The sequence below is a fragment of the Lutjanus erythropterus genome, chromosome 24 (genome assembly GCF_056507025.1).
Source record: "Lutjanus erythropterus isolate fLutEry1 chromosome 24, fLutEry1.hap2, whole genome shotgun sequence".
Classification (NCBI taxonomy): Eukaryota; Metazoa; Chordata; class Actinopteri; order Lutjaniformes; family Lutjanidae; genus Lutjanus; species Lutjanus erythropterus.
In genome coordinates, this window is record NC_139340.1 from 18,615,001 (window position 1) to 18,640,597 (window position 25,597).

Below are 25,597 nucleotides of genomic sequence, written 5' to 3' on the forward strand. Positions count from 1 at the left end.
TCCACAGCCAACCTGAGAGCAAACGTCTTTTCAAATTAACAAAATGGCAGAAAGTCTCAAAAAACTCTCAGCAGTAATTTTATTATTTTATTTAGTGAATGTGAACATTTTGAAAAGCATTGTGTTTTATTTTGAAACGTGTATTTTATTTTGAAAGGCGCCGGATTTTATGTCTGCGTTGGATTCCGTTACAGGAAAGACGTCATCTCTGACATCAGCTGTAAAGGAAAAAAAAATATCTGTACAGGTATCGCCAAATATCGGAGATGAGCAGAAATGCAGCGTGGCTCCTCCCCGCTGAGATTCGATCTGTGATCGATTATTTATTGTTTCTTGTTGAAGGTTTCTGAGCTCACAGGATGAGACACTTCACTTCCTGATGAGTCACGGATGCTGCTGATTGGCTGATGTCACCACCTGGACGGAGAGACGGCAGGTAGATTCCCGTTTCTGTTTTCTTCTTTGTTTATTTATGTTTAATATAATAAAGTCCAGCTCATAATCAGCCTTCATTGATGCTAAAAATGCTAATCAGCGCTGTTCTGTTTACAGCTTTTAGTTTGGTGACGTCAGCTGTGGACACCACCTGCCGGACGGATCAAGGTATTTATGGCTCATATTTCAGTTTTACATCTATATTTAATGGTTTTATCAGGTTGTTCTGTGAGCTAACAGATGCTAAGATGCTAAGATTCATCAGAAATGACCAAAATAATCAGTGGACCTGAATCTTTTTCATCAAAATCTTCATTTCACTGCCGTTAATTTCTACAGAGAAACATCCAACTGTTCTCTGTTCAAAATTCACCCGAGTTTTTTAAAAATGTTTTATTTTGGATCCTAAACTTTATTAACAAACTCCTGACAACATGTGAAGAGCCTGACACAGACTGTAATAGGGGAGACCGGGGACCATTATAACACACGCTGGAGTGATGACACCGTCTCTGCACATGCTCAGTGAGATTCTCTGTCAGTGGAACAGAAGCAGGAACATTTTACCAGACAGAAAATTTCATTTGAGTTTTAGGTGTGAAAGTTTTTTTTCACCTGTTCAGTATTTTTCTTCTGCTGTCTAAAGTTTAGACGACTTCGAATTTAAACTTAAATTTGGTTTAAAATGATTTGTTATAGATTTAAACAAAACAAAAACTATGCTAATCCAGGTGTCGCTAGCTTTTATCATATTAAAGTAATGTAATGTTTTCTTCTTTGTGGTGAAATCAGGCCAACATGAGAAATTATATTAATTATATTCAACAAATTAAAATAAGACACTGAGGATTCTATAAAGAAAAAACAACTTTGAATCTTAATTAGTTGTTAAGTAGCAGGATTTTACTTTTGCTTAAAACAAATAATTGAGTTGGAAAATTGGAAACTTTTACGTTTAATTACCATAAATTTAAGTTGCATTAATGCAAACTGTTGATTTGAAATAATCCGATTATTAAAATACCAAACTAAACCTGATTGTGTCCATTGACCTCGTTAACTTCACTTAACGTGAGAAACTAATTAATTTGTGTGTTTGACTAAATGAAGTCGGTTTTTGAAGTTGGTCCAACAATTCTTTTTTTTTTCAGTTGTAATTGCATCACTGTGGTACAACTGACCCCGCGCCATGTGACCCAGTAAAAGCACCTTTTGACATTTTTCTGTTAGAAAATGAACATATTTCACCAAACTTAATGTGATACTTCACTTTTATTAGAGACACAGTTGATTAATAGGATTTATTTTTCAGCGTTACAACTGCCCCCATCAAGAGGGACACTCTGACTTCTTTCATTAAATTTACTATTTTACTCTTAATTGTATTTTTAATTAGTGTCTTATATCAAACGTGTACTTCAAGGACTCTGTGAGTCATGAAGGAACACGGTAAAAAATGTTCCAACTGCCCCTGCTCTCCCCTACTATTATTTATCAGGCAGCCGCCCGGTGACACCGCTGTCACAACAGCACGCTGGGAAATGAGGGTGACCTTTGACCTTTAGGCTGCTGATCATCATGACGTCACCAACAAACAAGAAAATAAACCTCAAAATCTGTTTTTGTTTTTTTTGTTTTTTTAAAAAAAGAGATTTTCCGCTTAAATTAAACCAGATTAATTATTTCTTTTAATTATTTAAATCTTTCTGCTGCGGAACATATTTTTTTCAGCCTCTTTTCTTTAATTTGTTTCGGATCAAATTTGAAATTTGGTGGCCTTGAAAGCATCGGGCCTTCAAAATAAAATCAAAGACTCTTATTTTCTAAAATGAATTACAGTCACGTGGTGTTAATTTTCACTCAGAGCAGTAAAACTGTCGGTGTTTATGTGTTTTAAATGAAATAATCTAAATTAAGAGTTGTGTTTTTAAACAGTTTCTGTGGATTAAATCCAGAGGATTAATGGAGACACAGCAGATGTTAACATCTGGTCACGTTTCATCCTTTAATTCACACTTGTATATCTTTTTTTTTTACGTCAGGGAATGTTAGTTTACTTTTGCACAATTTTATATAAATAAATTAGCAGCGTCATTTTGTCCATAAAAAACAAAAGAGGGGAAAAAGAAAAGAAATAAAAATCAGATGAAATGAAGCAGAAACAGTTTGATTTCTTCAGTAGCACAGAAACGAGGTTCTTTAAAGACCCCGAGAACAAGGACAGTCTTCAAACACGTCCGCTTGTCTTCAGCTCTACACTTGATGTCCTCAGTTTGGTCCCGTAGGTGTGTATTTACATGGAGGAGGAAGAAGGAGGAGGAGGAGGAGGAGGAGGAGGAGGAGTTGGTCAACGTGTCGGTCTGTCTCTTCTTCACCTCCTCCTCCTCCTCCTCCTCCTCCTCCTCTTCCTCACCGCTCCGCGTCTTTACGCACAGTCTTTCTTTTCTTTCTTTTCTTTTTGTCGTTGCGGGTTTGACGCTGCGGAGAAACGTCCAGCTTTACGAGTCACTGAGTCTCGTGTTGATGTTTAGTATTTTTTTTTTTTTTATGTTTCCTGTAAAGAAGAAGAAAATGAAGAAATCTGAAACCATCTGATAAAAAAAACGCCTCGTTCCTTCGAATCAAAACATTTTCAGCGATTCAAACCAAACTCTGTTGAGAAAAATGTGATTTTTCTTTTAAATTTATGCCACAATCACAAAAATAAAACTGTCAGACTCACAACTGAGATCAAAACATTTGATCATTTGCCTTTTAAAAAACGTCTTTCTTTAACAACCAATCCACTGATTTATTCTTTTAGAATTATGGGATGTTTTCACTTATTTTCCTTATTATAAAAAACGATTTTTACTTACAAATAAAATTAGAAAATCGAATTTTTACACTCATTAATTACTGGATAATTGAACTGCAAGAACATAATTAATTATTGTTGTAATGTGACAAAAACAAATCTTTCTAATTTCACTGTTTCATTTTTAATTATTTTCACTGGTTCAAACCAAATTCTGCTGGAAGAAGTTGGATTATTTTCAAAACTCGCAGCCTCAAAGGTTTTATTAAATTATGTATTAATATGCTCTTTAAAAAAATGTCCATCTTTAACAGACAAATCACTGATTTTTGTTTTAAAAATGGTGAGATTTTCCTGATAAAAACAAACTTTATTTAAATGAAATTATAAAGGAATCCAGCTGCTGTTTAATCTTATTTTAGACCCAGTTAAGTGGATTTCTTGAATCCAAACATATTTTTTTCAGTGATTCAAACAAATTCCACTGAGAAAAGTTAATTTTTTCTAAACTTTCTTCGACAGTTTCTTCAAAATGAAACAGTCAGACTGAAAAAGTGTCATTAAAACATTTGTAAATATGTCCTTTAAAAAAAGGTCCTTCTTTAACAAGTAATTCACTGATATGTTTCTTGAAATTATGAAATGATTCCACTTAGTTTCTAATTTAAAAAAATAACAAATGTTGCTTAATAGTTTATTTTTATAAGACAAATCTGTGTCATTTCAGCTGATTTCTTGAATCCAAACGTCCTTTTCAGTGATTCAAACCAAACTCCACTGAGAAAAGGTTGAATTTTACTTATTTATTTATTTATTTATTTATTTATATTTCTATCAAATGATTTATTTTAACAAAAAAATGACAGTCAGACTCAAAAGTGAAATTAAACGTCCATCTTTAAGAAGTGATTCACTGGATTTTGTTTTCAGAGTTACAGGATTTTTCCTTTGTTTCCTAATAAAAATGAACTTTAGTCAAGTTAAATAAAATAAACTGTTTTTCATTTTAAAATGAATTTTAAAAGACGTGAACATGATGAACAGTTAGTTTTAATCAACCTAAAAAGAAAGAAACGTGTTGGTTTCTTGAATTTTCAGGCCTTGTTTCTTTTCTCCTCTTTGATTTTAACATTTTAAAATGAACCTGTGTTGAATTTAAGTGGCATCGTCTCATCATTTCTTTCTTCATTTGATGAAAAAGGTTCAACAAGGTGATGTGGTTTCTTTAAAATCTGATTGATGTTGAAGAAAACGTGGTTCGAAAACAGATTTAGTTTTTAAGAGGAACTGCAGGAACTGAACTCATCACTTATTTCATCTGTTTATTTTAAATAAATGAAAGTAAAACTCTTGTAGAACATCAACACGGGATTCAGTCACTTGTTTTCTGTCAGTCAGGAGTCTCTTGCTCTTCTTCTTCCTCCTCTTCCTCCTCCTCTTCTTCTTCTATGGTCTGGCCTGCTCCATCTGCTGGTGCTGACTCCTTATTGCGAAGCGGCTCACGTGCACCGGGATGGGAACCACTATTTTGGGGTTCCGTGACGGTTCCCCGGACTTGTTGTTGACGTTCCCGGCTTTGACCCGTTTCCACTTGGCGCGTCGGTTCTGGAACCAGATCTTGACCTGCACCTCGCTCAGCTTCAGCGCGTGTGCGATCTGGGAGCGCTCGGTCAGCGACAGGTACTTCTTGCAGTGGAACTCCTTCTCCAGCTCCAGCAGCTGCTCGCTGGTGAACGCCGTCCGCCGCCGCCGGTTCTTGCCACCGCTGCCTCCTCCACCGCCGCCCGCCCCGGAGCCGGCGCCGGCGGAGCCGTGCATGTGTGGGGCGTCGTCCAGGCCGCCTCCGCCGTCCCCGTCCTCCTTGTGACACATGGAGGTGAGGTTGTCGTCAGAGCTGTAGTCCAAGTCACTGTCCATGGAGAAAGTCTCGTCTTTGCGGCCGCAGTCGTCGTCCTTGGAGTCGTCTTTACTGTGTGCTCTGGCTGAGGAAGAGGAGAGACACGTTATCATCATCTTCATCTTCATCACAAACACTTTATTATAACAGAAAAACAAACAAAAAGTTCACTAAATCTTCCAAATTATTTATTTCCTGTATTTTTGAGCTCATTTCCAAAACAATCCTAAATATTTTAACCTGAATTATAAAAGAGCTTCATCATGTGATCGTTTATCAAAAATCTAAATGAGTCTCACCAGAAATATTAAAGAAAAGTGACTAAATCTGTCCTACATTTACAACCAAACAACAAAAAGATCCCTCATGGATGGAGAGAAAACATTTCATAAGGCCCTTTTAAAATGTTCTTAATTGTTAAAGAAGAATAATTAAATAAAGTTAAACGAGGACATTTAAACGAAACAGTTTTATTTTGTAAACTGGTGTCACAGCTGATTTCACATCTGGGAGAGAATTAAAGGTTTTTCCTCCCTGATCGGAATATTTTTTTATGCTTGTTTCCAAAAACTCCAAAAGATTTTCGACTGAATTATAAATGAGCTTCACCATCTGATCATTTCTGTCAAAATATTTGACCGTAAAGATAAAAACAAGTGACTTAAACTGTCCTGAATTATGACAGAATGAGAATTAAAGTTCAGTTTGTACATGAGGATATTTAAAGGTTTTATTTTGACAGGACGAGTGTCTGTAAACTGTCACATATTTGTTTTTTCATGTTTTCCTGCTTTTGTTTCACAAAAAACACAAAATATTTAATAAATGAGCTTCATCCTGTGATATTCATCCAAAAATATTTAATTAGCTCGATTAAAAGATCAAAACAAGACGACTTAAACTCTCCTTAAAATATGATTTATGATTGAGAAAAGATTCAATGAGACGGACAGAAAATATTCCAAAAAAACAGAGTTAATTATTATAAAAATGGGAATAAAACAAAGTTCAGGATAATTAACAGAATCCATTTTATTTTGACGGAACGTGTGTCTGATGTGACGTCTGTCAGAGTGAATTAAAGGTTTTTCATTTCAGATTTTGGGCTCATTTTCAAAATAATCCAAAATATTTTGACCTGCATTAATAAAGAGCTTCATCATCTGATTATTTCTGTCAACAATATTGAATTAACTTTATTATAAAGATTAAAAAGAGGTGACTTTAAAAAAATCAACTCCACATTCACTGATTATTATTACGCATTAATTATTATTATTATTATTATTAGAGAATGAGAATTAAATTTGAATAAAAAGACGAGTTTTTAAAATCAGGATATTAAACTTTCATTCTGTAAACTGAAGCCTGACTGAAATCTGCAGGAGCGAATCAAACCTTTCTAAATGTTTTTTCTTCCTGAGTTGAACAGATTTTTTTGCTCATTTCAGCTAAAAGATCCAAAACATTTTAAGCTGCATCATAAACGAGATTCATCATCTGATTATTTCTGTCAAAAAATCGCTGATGAGTTTGATCTTAAATCTTAAAAAGAGGCGGTTTAACCTCCGCTTAATGTCTCCTCAAATCTGATTTATGACCTGAAAAAAACAAGAATCCACATGGAGAGAAACATTTTATAAAACCCTTCAAATTTAGTTCATTATTAGAGATTTTATTATAATTATTCGTTAGTAGAAATGAGGATAAAATAAAGCGTTTTATTTTGACAGGACGTGTTTGTGACGTGTGGGAGTGAATTAACGGGGGTGAGGTTGGGGGTGGAGGGGGGTCATCGTCCTGTCCCGTGTCAATATCCATCACCAGATCAGTGTTTGGATCACACGCGCTCTGCGGGGATTTTTTTTTCTTCACGCGTAATTACGCACGGAGCGTCTGCGCGTCCCGGCCCGTCGTTTTCTGCCGCGGCCTGAAAAACCGTCACATTCAATCACAAATAACGAATGTGTCTGTTTTTAATATCAGGAGCCAATAAAACCGTCAAAACGAGTGAAACAGAAGGACTGAAGAGATGATTTATTATCTCCAAACTGGCAGCGGTTCGTTTCAAATGTTCAGATGTTTAGATTGGTTGCAGTGGATCAGCTGTCAGATTTACTTCAATCTCGAGTCTTTTTCTCTTCAAGAATCTGAGATGAAACGAAACAATTCATAACTTCACATGATGAAACAGAAAAATAAAAAATAATGGATCCACCGAGGCCCCTAAAAATCATCTGTCTGCGTCAGATCTGAAGGATTATTGATTTATTAAAATAAAAATCTCCATCTGTTTAAACTCTTGACAGGAAAAACTGAGAAATATTAATTTCTTTTTCCTTTCTTTTTGTTTTAATGCTCTGATTTCTGATCTTTCTTTTTTAGTTCAAAATACGTCCGCGCGTAAAAGGAGGAACAAAAACATCTTTCTTGTTTATTTAGGTATTTAAGTGAAACGACGAACATCATCATTCATCTTTAAAATAATGAGAAGCTGTCAAATCAACAAGTCGATCAGATTGACGTGTTTTCTGTTGTTTTATCGTTTATTTTCTCGTGAACTTTTTTTTCCTCTTTAAACGAAATATCTTGAAATTGTGAAGATTTTTTTCAAGTTTGGCTAAAATGTCAAAAGTGAAATAATTTTAAAAATCCACAGAAATAAACGAATCTTCAGTGGAAACAAGAATCAAATGTGTGAAGACCTGAAGTGTCAGAGAGTTGGAGGTTTTGTTCCTCCGCTTCATCCGGACTTTGAGCTCTGTTTTCGGGTTAAACAGGCTGCTTCAGCCTCCTACCTGTGGCTGTCTGCACCGCCGTGTCCGTGTCGTGGAACGCCTGCAGCGTCGCGGACTCTTTGCCCTGCAGGAAACTCTTTCCGTCGTCCGCGTCCAGCCGCAGCTCCTGAGTTTTGTCGAAGAACCTCTTGGCCGCCTCCTGGTGCTGCTGGGACGGGGAGAAGCCGCCGGGCAGCGACGCCATGAGCGTGGAGGTGAGCGCCATGCCCTGCGTCAGGCCCTGCGCCAGGCTGGAGCAGAAGCCGCTCTGCAGGCTGGGCAGCTGCGGGTGCGGGTGGTGTCCGGCGGGGAGAGCCTGCTGCAGGGCCGGGGGCGGCGGGGGCGGCGGCTGGAGCACCACCGACCGGTACGGCATGAACATCGGGTAGCCGGTGTAGACGAAGTGTCCCGGGCTGGGCTGCGGGGGCCCCCCGATCAGAGAGTCGATGCTGAAGGCGGTGGTGCTTCCGAGTGGCCGCTGCATCACCATGAAGGACGGGCTGAACGCTGCGCTCATATGACCGACCGCTGCAGCTCGGAGGAGACCGGGGAAGACGCGCTGAGGGCGGCTGCGGAGGGACGGGGGAGCCCCGGAGGAGCCGCGGCTGAACCGGAGTTTAGAGGAGCGATAATCCGATTAAAGCGAACCATTCCATCGGTGCTGCGGAGGAGAGAAAGTCCCGAAGAGAAACGCAACACGTCTTCTTCCTTCTTTTACTTTTCCCACAAAGAAATCACCCGTAAACGCCTCCTGTGCGCGTCGCTCCGCTGACGCACCGTGCGCACTTTGGAGAGCGGATCGTCCTCTTCAACTTGACCGGTCGGTGACGCCTCAGCAGCGGACACTGGTCCTCCGCTCACCCGCTGGGACACAGAGTGTGTGTGTGTGTGTGAGTGAGTGAGTGAGTGTGTGTGAGAGGTGTGTGTCTCCGCAGATGTTTTGGATTTAAATTGCGCTCCCCTCCGTTTAATTGCGCTGCCTTCTCCGCGAGAGCTCCGCCCCCGGCCGCGCTCCGGCTCCTGATTGGTCGGTTGGGATGATGTGACGGTTCGCCTCTGGACTCCTGGATGAATGCCAATTACACAAATTAGGACCACAGGCCGTTTAAGAATGAGAAAACACATCATCGTAAATAATCAGCTGCTGTATATGTTCAGTAAATAATCTGTGTGTGTGTGTGTGTGTGTGTGTGTGTGTGTGTGTGTGTGTGTGTGTGTGTGTGTGTGAGAGAGAGAGAGAGAGAGAGAGAGAGATCTGTTTTCTGTTGACACATTTTATTCTTCAGTCTTTTACGTGTTTTTACCTCAAATTAAGATTCAGAATATTTTTATTCTGAAAATCCTTCCTGAAGTTCTGATATGAAAAGATAAAAGTTAAATAATCACATCTGCAGAGTTCAGATTGATGGATTCAACTGATTTTCATTGACAAGTAGAACCAGAGAGCAGAGAGATGAAGTAACTAAGTACAAATACTGTAGTTACTGTACTTCAGTAGAGTTTTCATGTATCTGTACTTGAGTTTTTATTTTTCTGACATCTGAACTCAAATATCTGAATTTCTCCTCCTCACATTTTATAAACAGACTTGTTACTTTAGTTTGAATGACTGAGGTGAATTATTGATTATTGTTATTTTGCATCATTGTGCGCCGCCTTCAAACATCACGACTGATTTCAACAGAAGATGATTTCATCAGTGTCTGTCAGAGTGAATCAGACATGACGGATGTAACAAGAAAAAAAAACATTTGAAATGTAACAAGATGAAAAAATCCATAAAAAAACATGTCAGGACATAAAAGACAGTTTTGTAAATGGAGTCTGGTTAGTTTGGTGAAAGTGATAAATTGTCTCTGGTCAAGTAAAAAGCATAAAATGTTTCTCATTAGTGGACGGACGTTGACCTCTGACCTCTGACTGTAGCTTCTCTTGGACCCACTTTTGTTTGCAAAACGGCGTCTTCTGTGTTTTATCTTCTTTCTTTTATCTCCTCTGGTTTACCTTCTGCTGACTTCAACAGGAATGAAATGATTTAATCGTGCTGCTCTTCAAGTCTTTCCAAAAGTTATCCGCCATTTTCGAGACGCTTCTTCCACGATGTGAGTTTCAGGGAAAAAAGTAGAACTTCTGTACTCGAGTAAAGAAGCTGTTGTTACACCTTGTTGTTGTTATTATGACATAAAGTCAGAATTAACACAAAGTCCCAATTATCAAATACAAGAAGTTGAAATTATGATAGAAAGTCTAAATGATGAGATAATAACTCAAAATAATGACATTAAAAGTCAAAATGATGAGATGAAAAAAGTTATGAGATAAAGTTGAAATGATCAGATAAAAAGTCATAATGAAATAAAAAAAAGTCAAAATTATGACGTGAAGTCGAACACGTTAGAAAAAGTCATAAATATGAGAAAACTGGGGCTTCATGGGTAAATATAGAATAAATGGCCTTCCTGAGATCTTCGAGCCGTTATGACCTCACACTCGGCGGTGTCTCCTCCGCCGCTCCTCACGACGTCGACCATCATCTCCAGCGCTGCTCTAAACCTCATCAGACTCCGTCTTAACGAATCCCATCATGGCTTCCTCATCAATTAATACAAACCTGGTCGAAGCCACCGGAGAGGACGCCGGTGACCTCTGACCCCCGCGGGCTGGATTCTCCCGCTGGACGAGCCCCCCACATCCTGCGCCGCCTCCCGTCCTGGGCTGAGTCAAGGGCACGCATGGATACCCCCCCTCCCTCCTCCTCCTCCTCCTCTTCCTCCTCCTCCTCAGGGTCACTGGGACACGATCTCATTAAAGGCGGCCTGATCTGCAACTGCAATGCAGACATTAAATAGCAGTATTTTTCAATTAGGGCTGACAAATTCAATCAAAATTCCATAGATTAGGATGAAATGAGGCATGGGTCATTTACAAGGGAATTTAATTGCACGGCCATTAGACAAATAGTACAGCAGTCTCTGTCTCATTATCAATCATGCGGGGGCATCAATAGTAAAAGGTTGTAAGGCAGGGGAGGGGGCAGGGGGCTGTATGAGTGTAAGTGTCCGTGCACGGGGGGCGTGCACGTTACAGCGCTGCCACCAGCGCGGAGCAGCTAATAAATATCCTCTTTTGTACTTATAAATTATCCAGTTTAATTAACAACATGGATTATGATTGGACTATGATTTAATTAAACCTTTCCTGCATGCAAGCCGAGCGCTGCGATCATCCATTATGAGGAGGAGGAGGAGGGTGAGGAGGGGGTGAAGGTGTGGTGGTGGGGGGGGCAGTTGGAGCGCACTAAATGAAGCTTCCTCTAATAGGAGCTGCTTACCTGGTCAAATCATCACTCGCTGCAACAAGCGGCGATAATCGGCCTGCGAATGGCTGAGGAGCGTTTACTGAAATAAACCAGGACGCAATTTGGTGTTAAAAAAAAAAAAGGAGAACCCCCCCACCCCACACACACACACACACACACACACACACACACACACACTCCTCCCCCCCTCGCCTCCCCTCACATTTAAATCTAAAGCTAAATGGCACAATCTCCAAGAGTTTGCTGATATTACCGTCGCGTGTTGTAAAGTGGAGGGGATGTGGCGGGAAAAGCAATTACGCTGCCTCTCAGCTGCAGCCGGCGTGGAAACAGATGCCTGACGGACGGAGGGACGGAGGGACGGACGGAGGGTGGAGGGGGACGTCGCCCCGAGCGCCAAACGCCGCGCGACACGATTCAGTCAGAGCAGAGCAGCGTGGAGCTATCAACCTTTTCATCAGCCTCTAAATGCCAGGCCACATTTACTGACACACACACACACACACACACACACACACACACACACACACACACGCTGTCAGAGGACAAACTGGGAGAGAAAAGCCTTCATGAGGATTTTCAACAAATAAAATGAAGTAAAAAGTCTTAAAAATACGCAAATTAATTTTATGCATCCTGGACGATGAAGCTGAAGCTAACGTCGGAGCTAGCCTAGCCGCTGTATTCAGTCCTGACTAATCAATAACAGAAAGTTAGGGAACCAAATGACATGTTGAATTTATTATTAGAATAAAATCACAAATGACATCAGATTTTATTCCACATGAACCAGATGAACGTTTGACTTATTATTAATTATTCACCATAAAGACATAAGACATCGTGGCATTTATGATGACAACAGTGTGTGTATTGATCACACCTGATAAAGTTTATTGTACATCTATCAACATCTATCATTTCAACCAGTGGAATACCATCAGACGTCCCGCCCCCCTTCACTCTGTGCTCCAGTAACAAACTTTGAACCAGACAGAACTTTTTCTGCTCTCCTGCTTCCTGTTTGACGTCTCCGGCTGGTCTGTGTTGAAAACCAGCTGAAAAAGACAAAGTTTCTCCTCTGAAACTGAATCCAGACATTTTCAGGACTGATCGTCTCCACTGTTAAAAAGGATGTTGTTCTTTTTTCTTTTTTTTTTCAGGTGTTTGATGCAGAGAGACTCTTCAGGATTCTGGATTTCAACCCTCGGTGAGTAAAATGTTGCCTCTTATGTTCCCAGAGGAGCCGACTGATCAGATAAGATCGTCTCGTCTTCGTAACTCTGAGGGACACGGTTGAACGTAGCAGAAGACGCCGCGGAGACGCAGCGGCAGTTACACATGCAGCTGCTACAAACACGAGACCGAGCTGCGGTGCTTTTGTCCCAGAGCTCAGATCAATTAACATTTAGAGCACCGATTGGATTTTTGATTATCAGAGCTGAAAGGGACTCGATTGATTGGCCGCCGAGGTCGACCCTGCCCTGACGATGATGGCCGATCCAATGAGGGAGGAGGCCTGATGGGGATTGAGTTTCTTAAGTATCTTCTGGCAGCGAGCAGGGTTCGTATTGATCGCAGCGCTGCAGAAAACCTCCGTCCAAACAAGTCATTTAATCTTTGTATCGAGTCCCACAGTCAGAGTTTTCTGCACTCGAGTGGAAAAAAATCTCCCGTCACTCGTCTGTTTTTCCTCTTCAACTCAGATGCCATGTTCATATGTGTGTTATAAAGCTTTATTAAGCAGGTGTAAAGGTTTCATCAGTTGCATCTTTATAATGGTCAAAGTTTATTTTAAACACGTGCAAAACATTACTGTGCAGTTTGTTAGCACCTTAATGGAAATTCTCATTATGTGTTAGCATTGAGCTAACAAAATGCTAGGCTGGCAATGGTATTAAAAAGTGTGGTTTGTTCTGGTTGGTGTGAACGCCTGAATTCTGAGTGGACCAATCACAGAGGAGTACTGTTGTATGCATCGTTCCATTGGTTAAAAAAACATTTCCTGTTCCTGTTTTGTTGACTGATGAACCAGCAGCATGTTCGCTACCAAAACGTGGAGCGACGGGATGAAGCTCCATGTGTTTCTTTGTGAAGACGAAGCAGAATGTTAGAAGACTGAGACTTTATCATGGTTTGATCGGCGTCAACGCGCCCTGAGACGTCAGCTGACTTGATGTAAGCAGCAGTTTTTTGCAGTGTAGCATCTCCTTCCGTCTGTTCTCAGGTGGATCGATGAGAACAGCATCAGGCCTGACAGTCGAGCTGTTTTTTAACACATACGTCGTTTGTGCTGCTTTAATGTCGTCGGCGTGCAGATGAACGCTGATTGTTTCTGTTTGTCGATTGTTTCCAGACGGTTCTTCTTCTTCTCTTTCTTCACCTTCAGCACACTTTTCTACCCATGATGCTCTCTGAAACCACTCGCTCTTCTTCTCTTCGCTCGTGTCTTTTCCTCAGTGGCTGTAAATGAGATTTTCTCTCTTTATATTCTTCTTTCTGCATTAATGCGAACATGGAGCCACAAAACAACTTTAACTTTAGCTTTGTTTTCATCTTCATAAATACTCTAGTAAAGTACTGACACCTGAAAACTCTACTGAAGTGCAGTAACAGAGTATTTGTACTCAGTTACTTCCCTCTGTGGTCATTAGGAACAGCTGCAGTGAGGACACTCTGTGAGGAAAGTGCAAAGCCACAAATTCACATTACTTGATTCAATCATTTTGTTTTTAGTTTTATGACTGAACATTTCAGCACATCCTGCCCTCTAAAATTATTAAATTCAAATGTAAACCATCCCGTCTGAGAATTACAGACTCATTAAAGTCTCTTCAACCGTGACAAAACTGTAAATCGAACAGAAAACACGGGGAGAGAGAGCAAATCCTCCACAGCGACACGTGACTCCTGTGGTTAAACGTGTTTAAAAGCCACTGATTCATTTAAATGTCACATTTTTACAGAATCTCCTCGTCACTTTTACATTTACTCTCATCAACTTGTGAATTATTGCACCCTCACGACAAAAACAAGCAAGCTCAGTTAAAGTTGAGGCTCCGAATGGACTCCAATTAACCCACAGCGCCCCCGTCAGGCTAATTAAAGCACTGCAGAGGAGTGAGAAAGACTCTGAGGCATCAGAACAAACCTGGTGGACAGAGAGGCGTTTGGAGTGCGATGACTGCTGTGGGAGTTTGGGGGAAACGTCCCGTCGTCTCTTCGGGGGTTCGGGGGAGTTTTACGGAGCAGAGGGAGGAGAGGAGAGTCTGCCGCTGTGAGCTGGACCTTAAAAATCAGACCGATTAAAGAAATGAAGCCCTGAGGAGGCGAGCAGACGCTTAAATACAGTTCTGGGAGTCAGGATGTTAAATTTTCCTTCATACTTCTTCATTCTGACGTAAAACATGACTGAGGTTTGCTTTTATTAAACCAGAGCTCTTTTAAAACAATATCTTCACTATAACCTTCATTTCTAAATAACTAAGTAGATTCCTGCTCTTTAATTACATGAAAGAAACGAGTACCTTCCAATATTTCTTGTGAATTTTAATTATTAAATTAGGATGAAAAGAACATCATGCGAGCGTCTGATCCTCCGTTTGCAAACAAAGAAAAATGAATTTAAATCTCTTAAAAACGTGTGAAATAAAATCATTAGCATGTTTCGACGTCGGTGTTCGTCCTCAGGCGGCAACAAGGAGCCTCATTTAAAACTCATTAAACACGACGCTGTTTGACAAAACCGACGAGAGAAATGAATTCATGAGGGATTTAAGAGAAAATAGAGAAACAAGTCGAGTTGATTCAAAGCGACATGATGCACCTTAAACTCAAGTTAACATTTTTATTCTCTAAATCTTTTCCAGGTCGTGTTTATTGATGAGCAGATTTTCATGTTGGACTTCAGTCAGTTGATGATACACATCACTGAAATAATCTAAATAAAATATGAGTTCAGCTGTTTAACCCTGTGAGTGAACGTGTGGTTATGCTAAGCTAAAGCTACGTGATGCTGCTGCTGCTGAGACTGATCTCAGGAGCACAAACGTCTCTGTTTTTTTCTTCTGAGCTTTTTGTTTTTAATCCTTTATTATATCTCAGTGAATTCAGCCAACAGGTTTTTTCACAGTTGGAGAAATGAGAGCTTCTCTGCTGAGCATCATGAGTTGGCTAACTAAGTTTTTAGCTAGCTAGTAAGTACGGTAATGTTTTCTTAACTTTTTAGTTAGCTGGCAAACAACGACTTTTTGAACAGCTACGAAACATCGGAACATTTTGTTGAGTTTTAACCAGTTAGAAACCAAAAGTTTTTCACAAGTGAGGAAAAAATGTAACATTCTGTCGACATTTTAACAAGGAAAAAAACTCAGAACCAGAAAACAATGTAACACTTTGTTAACTTGTTAACTAAAACTAGCCGTGACGTTTTGTTCGCTTTTCAACAGGCTAGAAAACAGTGTAATGTGCTGTTAACTTTTAAAAAAGTTTTTAACAAGCTGGGAAACAATGAGACGTTTTGTTAAAGAAAACAGAGCAGCTGAAAATCATCATTAGCCCCAGGAGTTTCCTCCTCTTTTATATTTAACGAGTCCCGACAGCGTGCAAATGTTTTTTCTTTTTTTATTTATCTGTTTTCATTTAGGTAAGTGAACATCTCTGTAGTGACTAAACTGTATTTAATTTCACTTTACATCAATAAAAATACATTTAAAACTGGATTTATTCATTTCAGACGGAGTTTCCTGAGGTCTGACTGGAGCTAAACTCGGTTTTAAGTAATCTTTGTTGGTGCGGTTCGGTCTAAGAGGCGGTGAATCGAGGTGCAGCTCCCTGTGTGCTTCTGTAAAAAGAGTCGAACAGAGACGAGCAGAAGGTGACAGCTGGTCGCGGGACGTTCCTGCTCTAAAAACAGGGTGACGCTGGAGGAAAGTCTGCTTCGTCCGAGCGTTCAGACATCCATCAGCCTGCGTCAACTTTCCACCCGTCCTAACAGCTCAGAGCAGGTGTTCCTGCAGCCACTAATGACTGCTGTTACACACACACACCACCCCCCCTCCTCTGTAGGCCAACACATGTGAAGGCACACAGCTCGACCTCTGACCTCTGCACATAAAAACATGGAGATAAGTATACGCTCGCCGCTGCGGCAAACCCAGGGGATTAGAGACGTCCACGAACCGAGACAGACACGAGTTCAGCGGTCCAGACGGTCAGGGAAGAGAAACCCTCCAAAAAAGCTTCAGACGAGCTAATTAGATCTGCAGAAATGTTCACCTCCTCTGCCTCGTCCACGCGGCTAAAAGAGACTTATTTAATTATTACAGCCTTAATTACTGCTGGTACAATCGCCGAAATAGGATGTGAGGAGACGGCGGCTAAAATTGGGTTAGAGCTGCCTCGTTCTGCTGGTTTCCTCTGGGTTAACCGTGTCGGCTTCCATTAGCAACATGAAGGCGCCGCGTGAATCTGCTCGTCTCCCCGGCTGCGAGGGAAAGGAGGAGCGACAGCGGCGGGCGCCTTTTCGCGTCTGCGAGGCCTCACATGAATGAACGCCTTGTGTTGTGAGACACCTCTCCGTCAGCGGCTCGAGGTTTTCTCACAAGAAATGTCTCACTTGTGCCAACAGAGCTCCGGGTTTTTCTTAACGTTGTTACCTGCATCAGCTGCGTTCTGCTTCACGTCTAGTCGCTGCTGCTGATTCACAGCTGAGCGCCGCTGCTTCATACTCTGATACTCTGACAGAGGTGGCAAGTAACTGAGTACTAATACTTTATGTATTTATGTCAACATCTGCACTTAAAACACAGTGCTTTTCAAAATAAAACACAAAATCTACAGAATGTTTCCCGCTGTGAACAATCGTCTCGTTCAGGCGAATCGTTTCAGGTCTGACGTCAGTCGCTCGGTGTCTCTCTGGTTTCCTCTCCAGCGTCGCCGGGTTGAAAGAGCTGTGACAGATCGCTGGCAGAACGTCAGGCAGCACTTAGTTCTGCTTCAGTGTGTCAGGTAAGAGGCTGTAATGAGACCGACAGTCGAGACGGACAAAGAGAGACAAATGTGGTTTAAAGGAACAGTCCAACACTTTTCCACCATCACATTAGTTTAATCTGTGTGTCTGATACACACAGAGGTTCAGTGATATATTAGAGCTTTTCCTCTTCACAGCTGTTTACAGTGTTTACCCAGTCTGCCCCCCCCACCAAAAAAAACAAATAACACAGGATGTAACAAGCTGAAAGTGACACAACATGCTAGAAACAATATAACAGACATAAATGATGTAACAACAGGAAAACAACGTAACAAGATGAATAAGATGTAACAACATAAGAAAACATAAACGATGTAACAAGCTGAAAACAACACAACAAGCTGGAAACAACACAACAAGACGAAAACAATGTAGCGAGACATAACGATGAAAAAGACGCTCAGAGACGGTACTTTACTTTTTCACTTTTACTGCAGTAAAAGTTGAGTCAGTACTTGGACGTATGTGTACTTCCACTCCTCTGAGGAACCGTCATGTGTACTTTTACCACCTCTGCAGTTGCATTTATTGACATTAGCTTCGTTAAAAGGAGTCGCGTGTCGGAGCTGAGACTCGTGTCGAGCAGAAGATGAACTCAGACTCGTGAGTGTATAAACTTGCTCTGACTTGTGCTTCATGTTAATGAGGCCGCTGTGGTTTGGATTCAGAGAGAAAACGTTTCTGAGACAGACAGAGAGAGAAGTCAACAGCCACGTTAACCCCTGGACATTCAGACGTTTGATGAAGCGGCGAGCGCCGCTCTCCCCTCGCCGCGGATCCAACATCATTAGCCGGGAGAGAGACAGTATGTTTCGGCCCGCACCGCCGGTAATGAGCCCTCGCCGATCATCCCTCATGCCGTAATTAGCGGCGGGCCCGGCACTCGGGCCCCCTGCTCGCCGCTAATGGAGTGAACAAGGCAGAAAACGAGCACTATTAAGGCTGGACATGAATTCCAGCTCGCCATGTGAAACCCTTGAAACATAATCGTCTTCATCATTCAGCGCTTTGAGTCCGGCCTCCTCCGGATCGCTGCGTCGTCTCCTGTCTCCAATCAAAGCGGGATGGATCGGGAGATCCTGCTTCCTGTCTCTGTCTCCAGGTGGGAGACTTCAAATCGGAGTCTGAGTCACTTTTAGAGACGCGCACAAGAAACACGGTGGAATCGCGTCTGTCGGCCTTCGTCTGTCTGTTGTGTTGAAGGTGGAGGAAGTTCATCAGCGATGAGAGTTTGACAAACACGACTCTGGATGTTCTGCCATCTTTGTTGTAGTTCAAACATCCTGTCATTGATTTCTCATGGCTGCACAGAGCAACTACTAGTACAAATACTTAGTTACTGTACTTGGGTTACAAAGTATCTGTCCTGCCTTACTTTAGTTTGAATGACTCTGAGGTGAATTATTGATTATTGATTATTTTGCATCATTGTGCGCCGCCTTCCAACATCAAGACTGATTTCAACCTGAATGGACGAAACAATAAGACACAGAAAAGACGATTGACTGGTGGATCATCAGAGGACAATGAAAAACGAGTAGATCTCTGTAGTAACAATGAAAAAGAAACAAAAATGAAAAAGATGTAACAAGATGAAAAAGACTGAACAAGACAAAAAAAAGGTGGAATAAATCAAAACAGACGCAACAAGATGTGACAAGACAAAAACACAAAATGACATAACAACATGAAAGACATAAGACTTGTCTCTAATCTAATCTAAATATTGCGTAATTCTCCCTGAAGTTTAGTGGAGGAGAAGAATAAAGTACAACATGGCTTAAAATACTAAAGTAAAGTACAAGTATTGTATTTAAGAAGAGTACTTGAGTAAATATACTCATCAGTTGTTCATCATATCTTGTTTGAAACGTGGTCCAGATGTGGAGCTGCGGTGTTGATGTCGCAGCCGGAGCTCAGAGGAGTTTGTTAAATATCCAGATCTGTCCGATTAATCACTCATAATTTGATGCGCTAAAGAGTCGTCAAAGTAATTAGCGAATGATTAGCAAATGATCTGGAATTGCTCAAAATCTGACTTATTAGCATAACATTAATTGCTTTGTTTCATAAAAGCCAGCTGGCTAATTGTTCTCTGTTCCCCCGAACGGTAATTGATCCAGAATGGAGGTGTTTCTGTGTGTGTGTGTGTGTGTGTGTGTGTGTGTGTGTGTGTGTGTGTGCTTCACTTGCAACCAGCCGTTAAAGGACCAAACTGTAAAAAACAGCACAAACGAGATTCCAGAAATGAGCAGAATGATTGTGGACTCGGGTCTTTGCAGACGTTCTGTGAGGTCGAGGCATGAATCGCCTCCTGTCAGCACCACAGCCCGTCATCAGCTGCGACCTTGACCCCGCCCACCCTCGCCCAGCTCTGATCATGCGACCAATCACCTCCCCGACCTTGCCGGCCGCGGCCGTTACGTGTCTCCGCCCCTCTGTCACTCATCACATACAGCTGACACACAAACTGCTGCCTCTCCCAGCATTCCTCTGTCATCTCTAACGTCCACCATCGCGCTTTGTGGCTTTGACCTTTGACCTCTGTGCATGTTTTGCTCTGTTGCTCTCATCAGGATCAGCTGGAAGAATCGAGTGTTTATGTGACGTCGTGCTCGTGAAGCGGTAAACTCTGTTCTGAGCCTGCTGTTGTTCTCGATTGTTCTCCGTGTGTTTAGATCCATAACGTGTGCGGATCTCAGCTCTGAGCCGGTTGGTTCCTGCTGAAGACATAAATCTTTAAAAACACCTCACAGATATATAGATTAATTTTCAAAAAAGCCTCGGCATCTTCCTCAAACAGATCAGTGCATTGGTTGGGGACTATTTTTAGCGGCGGATGAATTTAATGAGTATTTTTGGGGCTATTAGAAGATATTAGAAGCGTGAATTAACTGGCATTTTTTCAACACTTCTTGTTGGGACAAACTCTGAGTTTGGATGGACGTGTCCACAGTCCATCAGATTTATCGTTTAATGATGATAAACGATAAACAGAGAGAGAATAAATAAAAACAGGCAGGTTTGTAAATGAGCTCGTTCATCTTTTTAATGTAAAACACTGAGACCTTATTATTGTCAACTGGGTTTATTGTCCCAGTAAATGTGCTAATGTTGCTTCCCTGTGGGGAACCCGGGGTCCATGCGCCCCCCCCCCCCCCCATGTTCTCCACAAACAGCTTCATCTGACAGGTGACGAAGCTCCTGCAGGGCTCTCATCCTCCTCTTCCTCGCCTCACATGTTGGTCAGACGGCTCCGTTTGTGATGTTTCTTATTCTTGAGATTTGAAGGTGAAAGAATTTAAACCTAAAACGTTAAAAACATCATCGGCACAATGAAACAAGAGAAAACGGCACAGTTACTCTAAATCAAATCTCAGGAGTACACGAGGTTCTGACTCACTTTTTTCTTCTGAATTCAACTTTCTCTCTTTTTTCTGAGTTTAGTAAAATCGTCACATTCTGATTCCTAACCTGAGAAACTCGCCGACTGAAACCAAAACACCACTAAAGTTGAGATGAAATGAAAAATGCCTTTTGTTTCTTCCTTCATATAAAAGCACTGACGATCACAAACTGAGGTCAGATGAAACTGAAATGAAAACCATCACTGGGAACACTGGGAACACTGGGAACACTGGGAACACTGGGATGGAGAAGGAGAATCACCTCTTCAGCTTCTTCTGAAGGTGGAGCTGCTCCGTCCTGCTCAAAACAGGTGAAGCTGCCATTAAAAGGCAGCTGTTTTTCCCCCTCAATTACAGCCCGCCGAGCCGCGGCTGATCGGCGTCCCGGCCGGCGAAGGTCACGGCTCCAGCGGGGCAGCTGGGGGCTAATCACAGACCCTCGTGGGCAGGGGAGGGTCCGAGGTTTTCAGCTGACAGCGAGCGCGTTTATGGCCTCCTCTGAAACCAGAAGCCTGGTTCATTACTCACATAACCAACAAACGTCCACTCACACGCTGACAGTGATGATGATGATGATGATGATGATGATGATGATGATAGAGAATCAAAGCAATCCACTGATTTTAATTTAGAAAAAAACTTTCATCCCCCAGAGCAGTATGGGACGTGTAGTTCCAAACATTAAAGTGTGATTATTATTATAATAAAGTGATAAAGCCGCAGTATTTTCAGACCCAGAATGAATTTAAACGTAGTTGTTCTGATCTGACGTCTGTAAATCATCTCGTCATCGGTTTGTTTAAACTCTGACAGAGATTTGAATAAAGTGATAAAACAACGTTGAGGAGACGGAGGGACTGAGGTGACCGTCCTCCTGCTGTCTGTCAGAGCGTCTTCAGGCTGTTTACGATGCAGCGGGAGGAAACGACCCTGAACCGAAGGCCGCGGTGCGCCGCGGTTACCACACACCCAATCAATCTATCCGCCTGCGCTCACATTTACAGTACAGGAGCCGCAGCGCACAATGGAGGATATTTACAGCAGGTTTCCTCTTTATAGCTGCATGTTTGTGAGGAATATTTAACAGGTCGCTGCCCTCGCAGCGCCGTGTCGTGTTCAACGTGACAGTAAAAGAGCGGGAGATTCCTCTGAGGATTCGTCTCGGGGATCTCCGGAGGAGCCCTCGCTTTGTAAATGAGGCTGTCAGAGGAAACTGAGGGCAGCGGCATAAACACACGACCCCGCAGGCCACGAGAGAGTGAGCTCCGAGGCCGATCACCGTGGTGGAAGTCACTGAGAGGGACAGTGTGAATGTATAATCAAAATATTAATGCAGACGTGTTTGAAAATGCACCGTTTTTTACCTTCCAGCGGCTGCAAACGGCTCCCTGAAGAGGATAAACACTGACGGTGGAGGACGGCGAGGGGGTGGAGTCACCAGCAAAACAGATTTTACACACATTAAAAAAATCAATATCAGTTCAAGTGTACGCTACATTTACACTTTGCTGTCAGACACACAGATACTGTGAACCAACAAACCAACCAAAGTCCATTCACAAAATCAATGATTTTATCTCAGAACACAGGAGGTGTTGTTCTGCCGCGGCCTCCGTCTGTTACTGTGTTTGTGTCAGTGACTCTGAATTAACCCTTTAAAACACTGAAGTGTAGCAGTGTAGCTAACGTTAGCCGCTGGTCTGTGTAGCGGTTGGACCATAGAAGTATTATTATTAGTATTATTAGCGTCTGGTTTGTGCAGCGGGTCTTGATTGTAAATGTTTCTTTAAATCAGATGTTGAGTGTTTGGATGATGTCAGCTGATGTCTCTTTGCTTTTATATGCAAATGTTTGATATGAGGTTCAAATATTGGACTTTTAAAAATGTCCTGAAGCAAAGCAGCAGCTAACATGATGTGAAATGTTGTCTGACGTCTTAATGGAAGGAAGTGTTTCCCTTCAGGGATCGATAGTGTTTTTCTTGAATATGAAATAGATACATACATTCATAAATATATGTATGTACATAACATTTACAAAGTCCCTGTGAACTCATTAACAACCCCGGTGTGTGTCTGCATCCAGTTGTGTATCTGTGTGTGTGCGGTGGATCTCGTCGGCCCCTCTGGGACCACGACTGGAGCAACAAACGCAGCGCGGCGGCGTCCTCCTGCTCGGGGGCTTCTTTCTTGAGCGAGGAAGGCGGTGGCCCGGACACTTTGTGAATAATTCGATTAAGGACGAGGAGCAGAAAAGGTGACGCAGTTTATTCCGCTGTGTGAACCCACCTGGACAGAGACAGACCGAAGCAACTGAAGACAGAGACACCGAGCTCCAGTCTGCATTAATATTCATTCATCCATCAGAACTATTTCATTCATTACTCATCAATATTTGCTGTTTCCACCCAAAACTGAGCTGCTGTCTGTCAATCAGACAAGAGTCTGCTCAAGTTTAAAGTTCATTCTAATTATTAAGAGTTTATTTTGTGTCTGTTTTCAGTTTTGATCTGACCACATTTAAATCCTCAAAGAATGAATTCTGACTCCCAGAAACTGGAATTAAAGCGACGCAGAAAGTTCGGACAAAAACAGTGACATCTGAAAACCTCAGTCTGGACTTTTTTTATAATTTTCTGACATTTTATAGGTAAATCAACTAATGTAGACAATAAATGTAAGGTGGAGGTGATTTCAAACAAAAATAAAAATCAATTTTAATCACAGGAAAGAAGCTCTGGGAACAAACACAGACGAACGTTTAGTTTTGTCACCTGAAGAAGAAAAAAAGGAGACAAGGATCAGGTTGTTGAGACCATGTGACCAACATCTTCCTCACTCAGTGTGTGTGTGTGTATGTGTGTTGGGGGGGGGGGGGGGGGGGTCCTTGGGGACCTCCTTTGGGAAGTGGGTCAACCGCTTGGCAGGGCAGGCCGGCTCGTTAGCATCAAGTGTAAACACACACACACACACACACACACACACACACACACACACACACACACACACACACACACACACACACACACACACCTCAGCCCCTCTGGCTGTAATTGGCAACAATGAAAATTACACACAGGCTAATTAGCAGCTCCTTGGCACAGACAGGAAGCTAGGTGTGTGTGTGTCTGTGTGTGTGTGTGTGTGTGTGTTTGTGTGTTTGTGTTTGTGTGTGTGTGTGTGTGTGTGTGTGTGTGTGTGTGTGTCTCTCTGTGTGTGTGTGTGTGTGTTAATTTGTTTGCTCGTCTGTGTGGTTTTTCATCATTATGGCGACTTGATGACGACTCTGTTTGCTCGCTCTCCTGAATCCAGAAGATGTTTAACAATGATCACACACACACACACACACACACACACACACACACACACACTGCTAACACCAACCTTAAAGGTCCATCATGAAAGCTTTCTGGTGGTTAATTAAAATTTACATGAGTGTATAATCCTCTGAAAATAAAAAGTGTTCGGGTTCTAAATAAGAACCACCAGGTTCCTGTAGAAGTTCGAACCATCGATCTGGTGTCACTGGTTTCTTTCCTCTTGTTAATGTTAAGTTGACACTGGCCTCACTGAGCAGCAGACTGGTTTGAAGCAGAAGTCTTTTCCACAGAGCCATGCTGTGAGCTCACACTGATCAAAAAACACTGATCACCTTATTTCTTTTGTGTTTGATCACACAGATGTCTGCAGGTGGACTCTGGTCTTCAGGTGAGTCCACCTTCCACCGTTAACGTTGACGCCATGAAGTTTATTATTGTTGTATTATTTTTTTGTTCACTGTCAGTTGTGTTGCAGGTTAAAGGGATAGTTTGGATTATTTGAGGTGGAGCTTATGAGCGTCTTATTGATAAATGTCTCACCTACAGGAGACGTCAGTCCACATGATTCTAGTGAAGAGACGCAGATGATGAACTGCTGTGGACAGAATCAGCAGCACAACATCAACAGTTAGACAAAGATCCTCCTGTTTGTTTTATTTAGAATATTTTCATCCTTCATCCCTGCTCGGGTTCAGCCGTCTGATCCAGTAGCTCAGGATGTCTTATTGTAATTAATCCTTTAAAACTAAAAACACTAAAAACTTTCATCATAATCAAATGATTCTCAGAGATCAAAGTCTTCTGATGATGCTGCTGGGAAGCTCTTATTTTGAAGGCAGCACAGTGATGAACTCATTTATCAAGTTGTATTTTGGTTTATTATTGGTTGTTAAAGTGTCTTGGTCTCCAGTAATGCCCCCCCTCCAGGTGCCCTGATACCCCTGATACCCCTGATACCCCCTGCAGCTGTTGGAACCTGAGCGGATAATCGTCTTCATGAAGACGTGTGGAGGACCAGAGGACACGGGGAGGACAAGGACAACATGAAGTGAAGTTTATCTTTTTTTTTATCTCAGGTGAGTCAGAGGCTCAACGGACACAAACACAAAGATAAGCGGCTAACAGCTAAGCTAACATCAGCTGTGCGGACAGTAGATGGACAGTTTGAGGCTCAGAAACAAACCGACCGGAGCTCAAACCGACAGAATGACTCCACACTAAAATGACGGACTGTTGTGAGAAGGAACGTGCTGTTTATGACGCTTTATTACAGTTTTCCTGCTGTTATTGTCAGAGGAAATCAACGCCACCGTCTAGAAGGGAACCCCAGAGCCGCGACAGATCTCGCGAGAGCGGATTATTCTAACTCAGACCGTGATGTTTCCCGAACCTTAACCAAGTGTCTTATGTCCCTAAAACCAGCTCGACTGTTACAGCTGGTTCTCACATTATAGAACAACATTAGAAAACATCATTAATTTATAGAACCTGCTTAATGAAGAAAGGAAACATGCAGATCTCGCGAGAGTTCCGTAAGACGACCCTCTCCATCATCATCAGGAGGAAAGAAAAGGAGAGTGAAAAATTGTAGAAAAATTAATTTATAAGTCAA

The 25,597-nt window shown here is 41.8% G+C and overlaps 1 protein-coding gene and 1 long non-coding RNA gene across 2 annotated transcripts; one reads left to right on the plus strand and one right to left on the minus strand.

Moving 5' to 3' along the window:
- Nucleotides 1-24,660, plus strand: LOC146304984 (uncharacterized). Its single transcript, XR_014769339.1, has 4 exons — nt 1-436; nt 553-603; nt 12,389-12,435; nt 24,346-24,660. It is a non-coding gene; the product is annotated as an uncharacterized LOC146304984 (long non-coding RNA).
- Nucleotides 4,535-8,856, minus strand: gbx2 (gastrulation brain homeobox 2). Its single transcript, XM_084713567.1, has 2 exons — nt 7,928-8,856; nt 4,535-5,214 (listed from the first exon to the last, which is right to left on the minus strand). Exons 1-2 carry the CDS (start codon nt 8,421-8,423, stop codon nt 4,679-4,681), a joined length of 1,032 nt encoding a protein of 343 aa, XP_084569693.1. The 5' UTR covers nt 8,424-8,856; the 3' UTR covers nt 4,535-4,678.
- Nucleotides 24,661-25,597: the final 937 nt, after the last annotated feature.

What these genes read in the sequence shown, in the direction of transcription:
- gbx2 (XM_084713567.1), bottom strand. Translation starts at nt 8,423, where the DNA reads ATGAGCGCAGCGTTCAGCCCGTCCTTCATGGTGATGCAGCGGCCACTC. An exon ending in GGCGGTGCAGACAGCCACAG is followed by an intron (nt 5,215 to 7,927) that starts GTAGGAGGCTGA and finishes CCTCTTCCTCAG; the next exon opens with CCAGAGCACACAGTAAAGAC.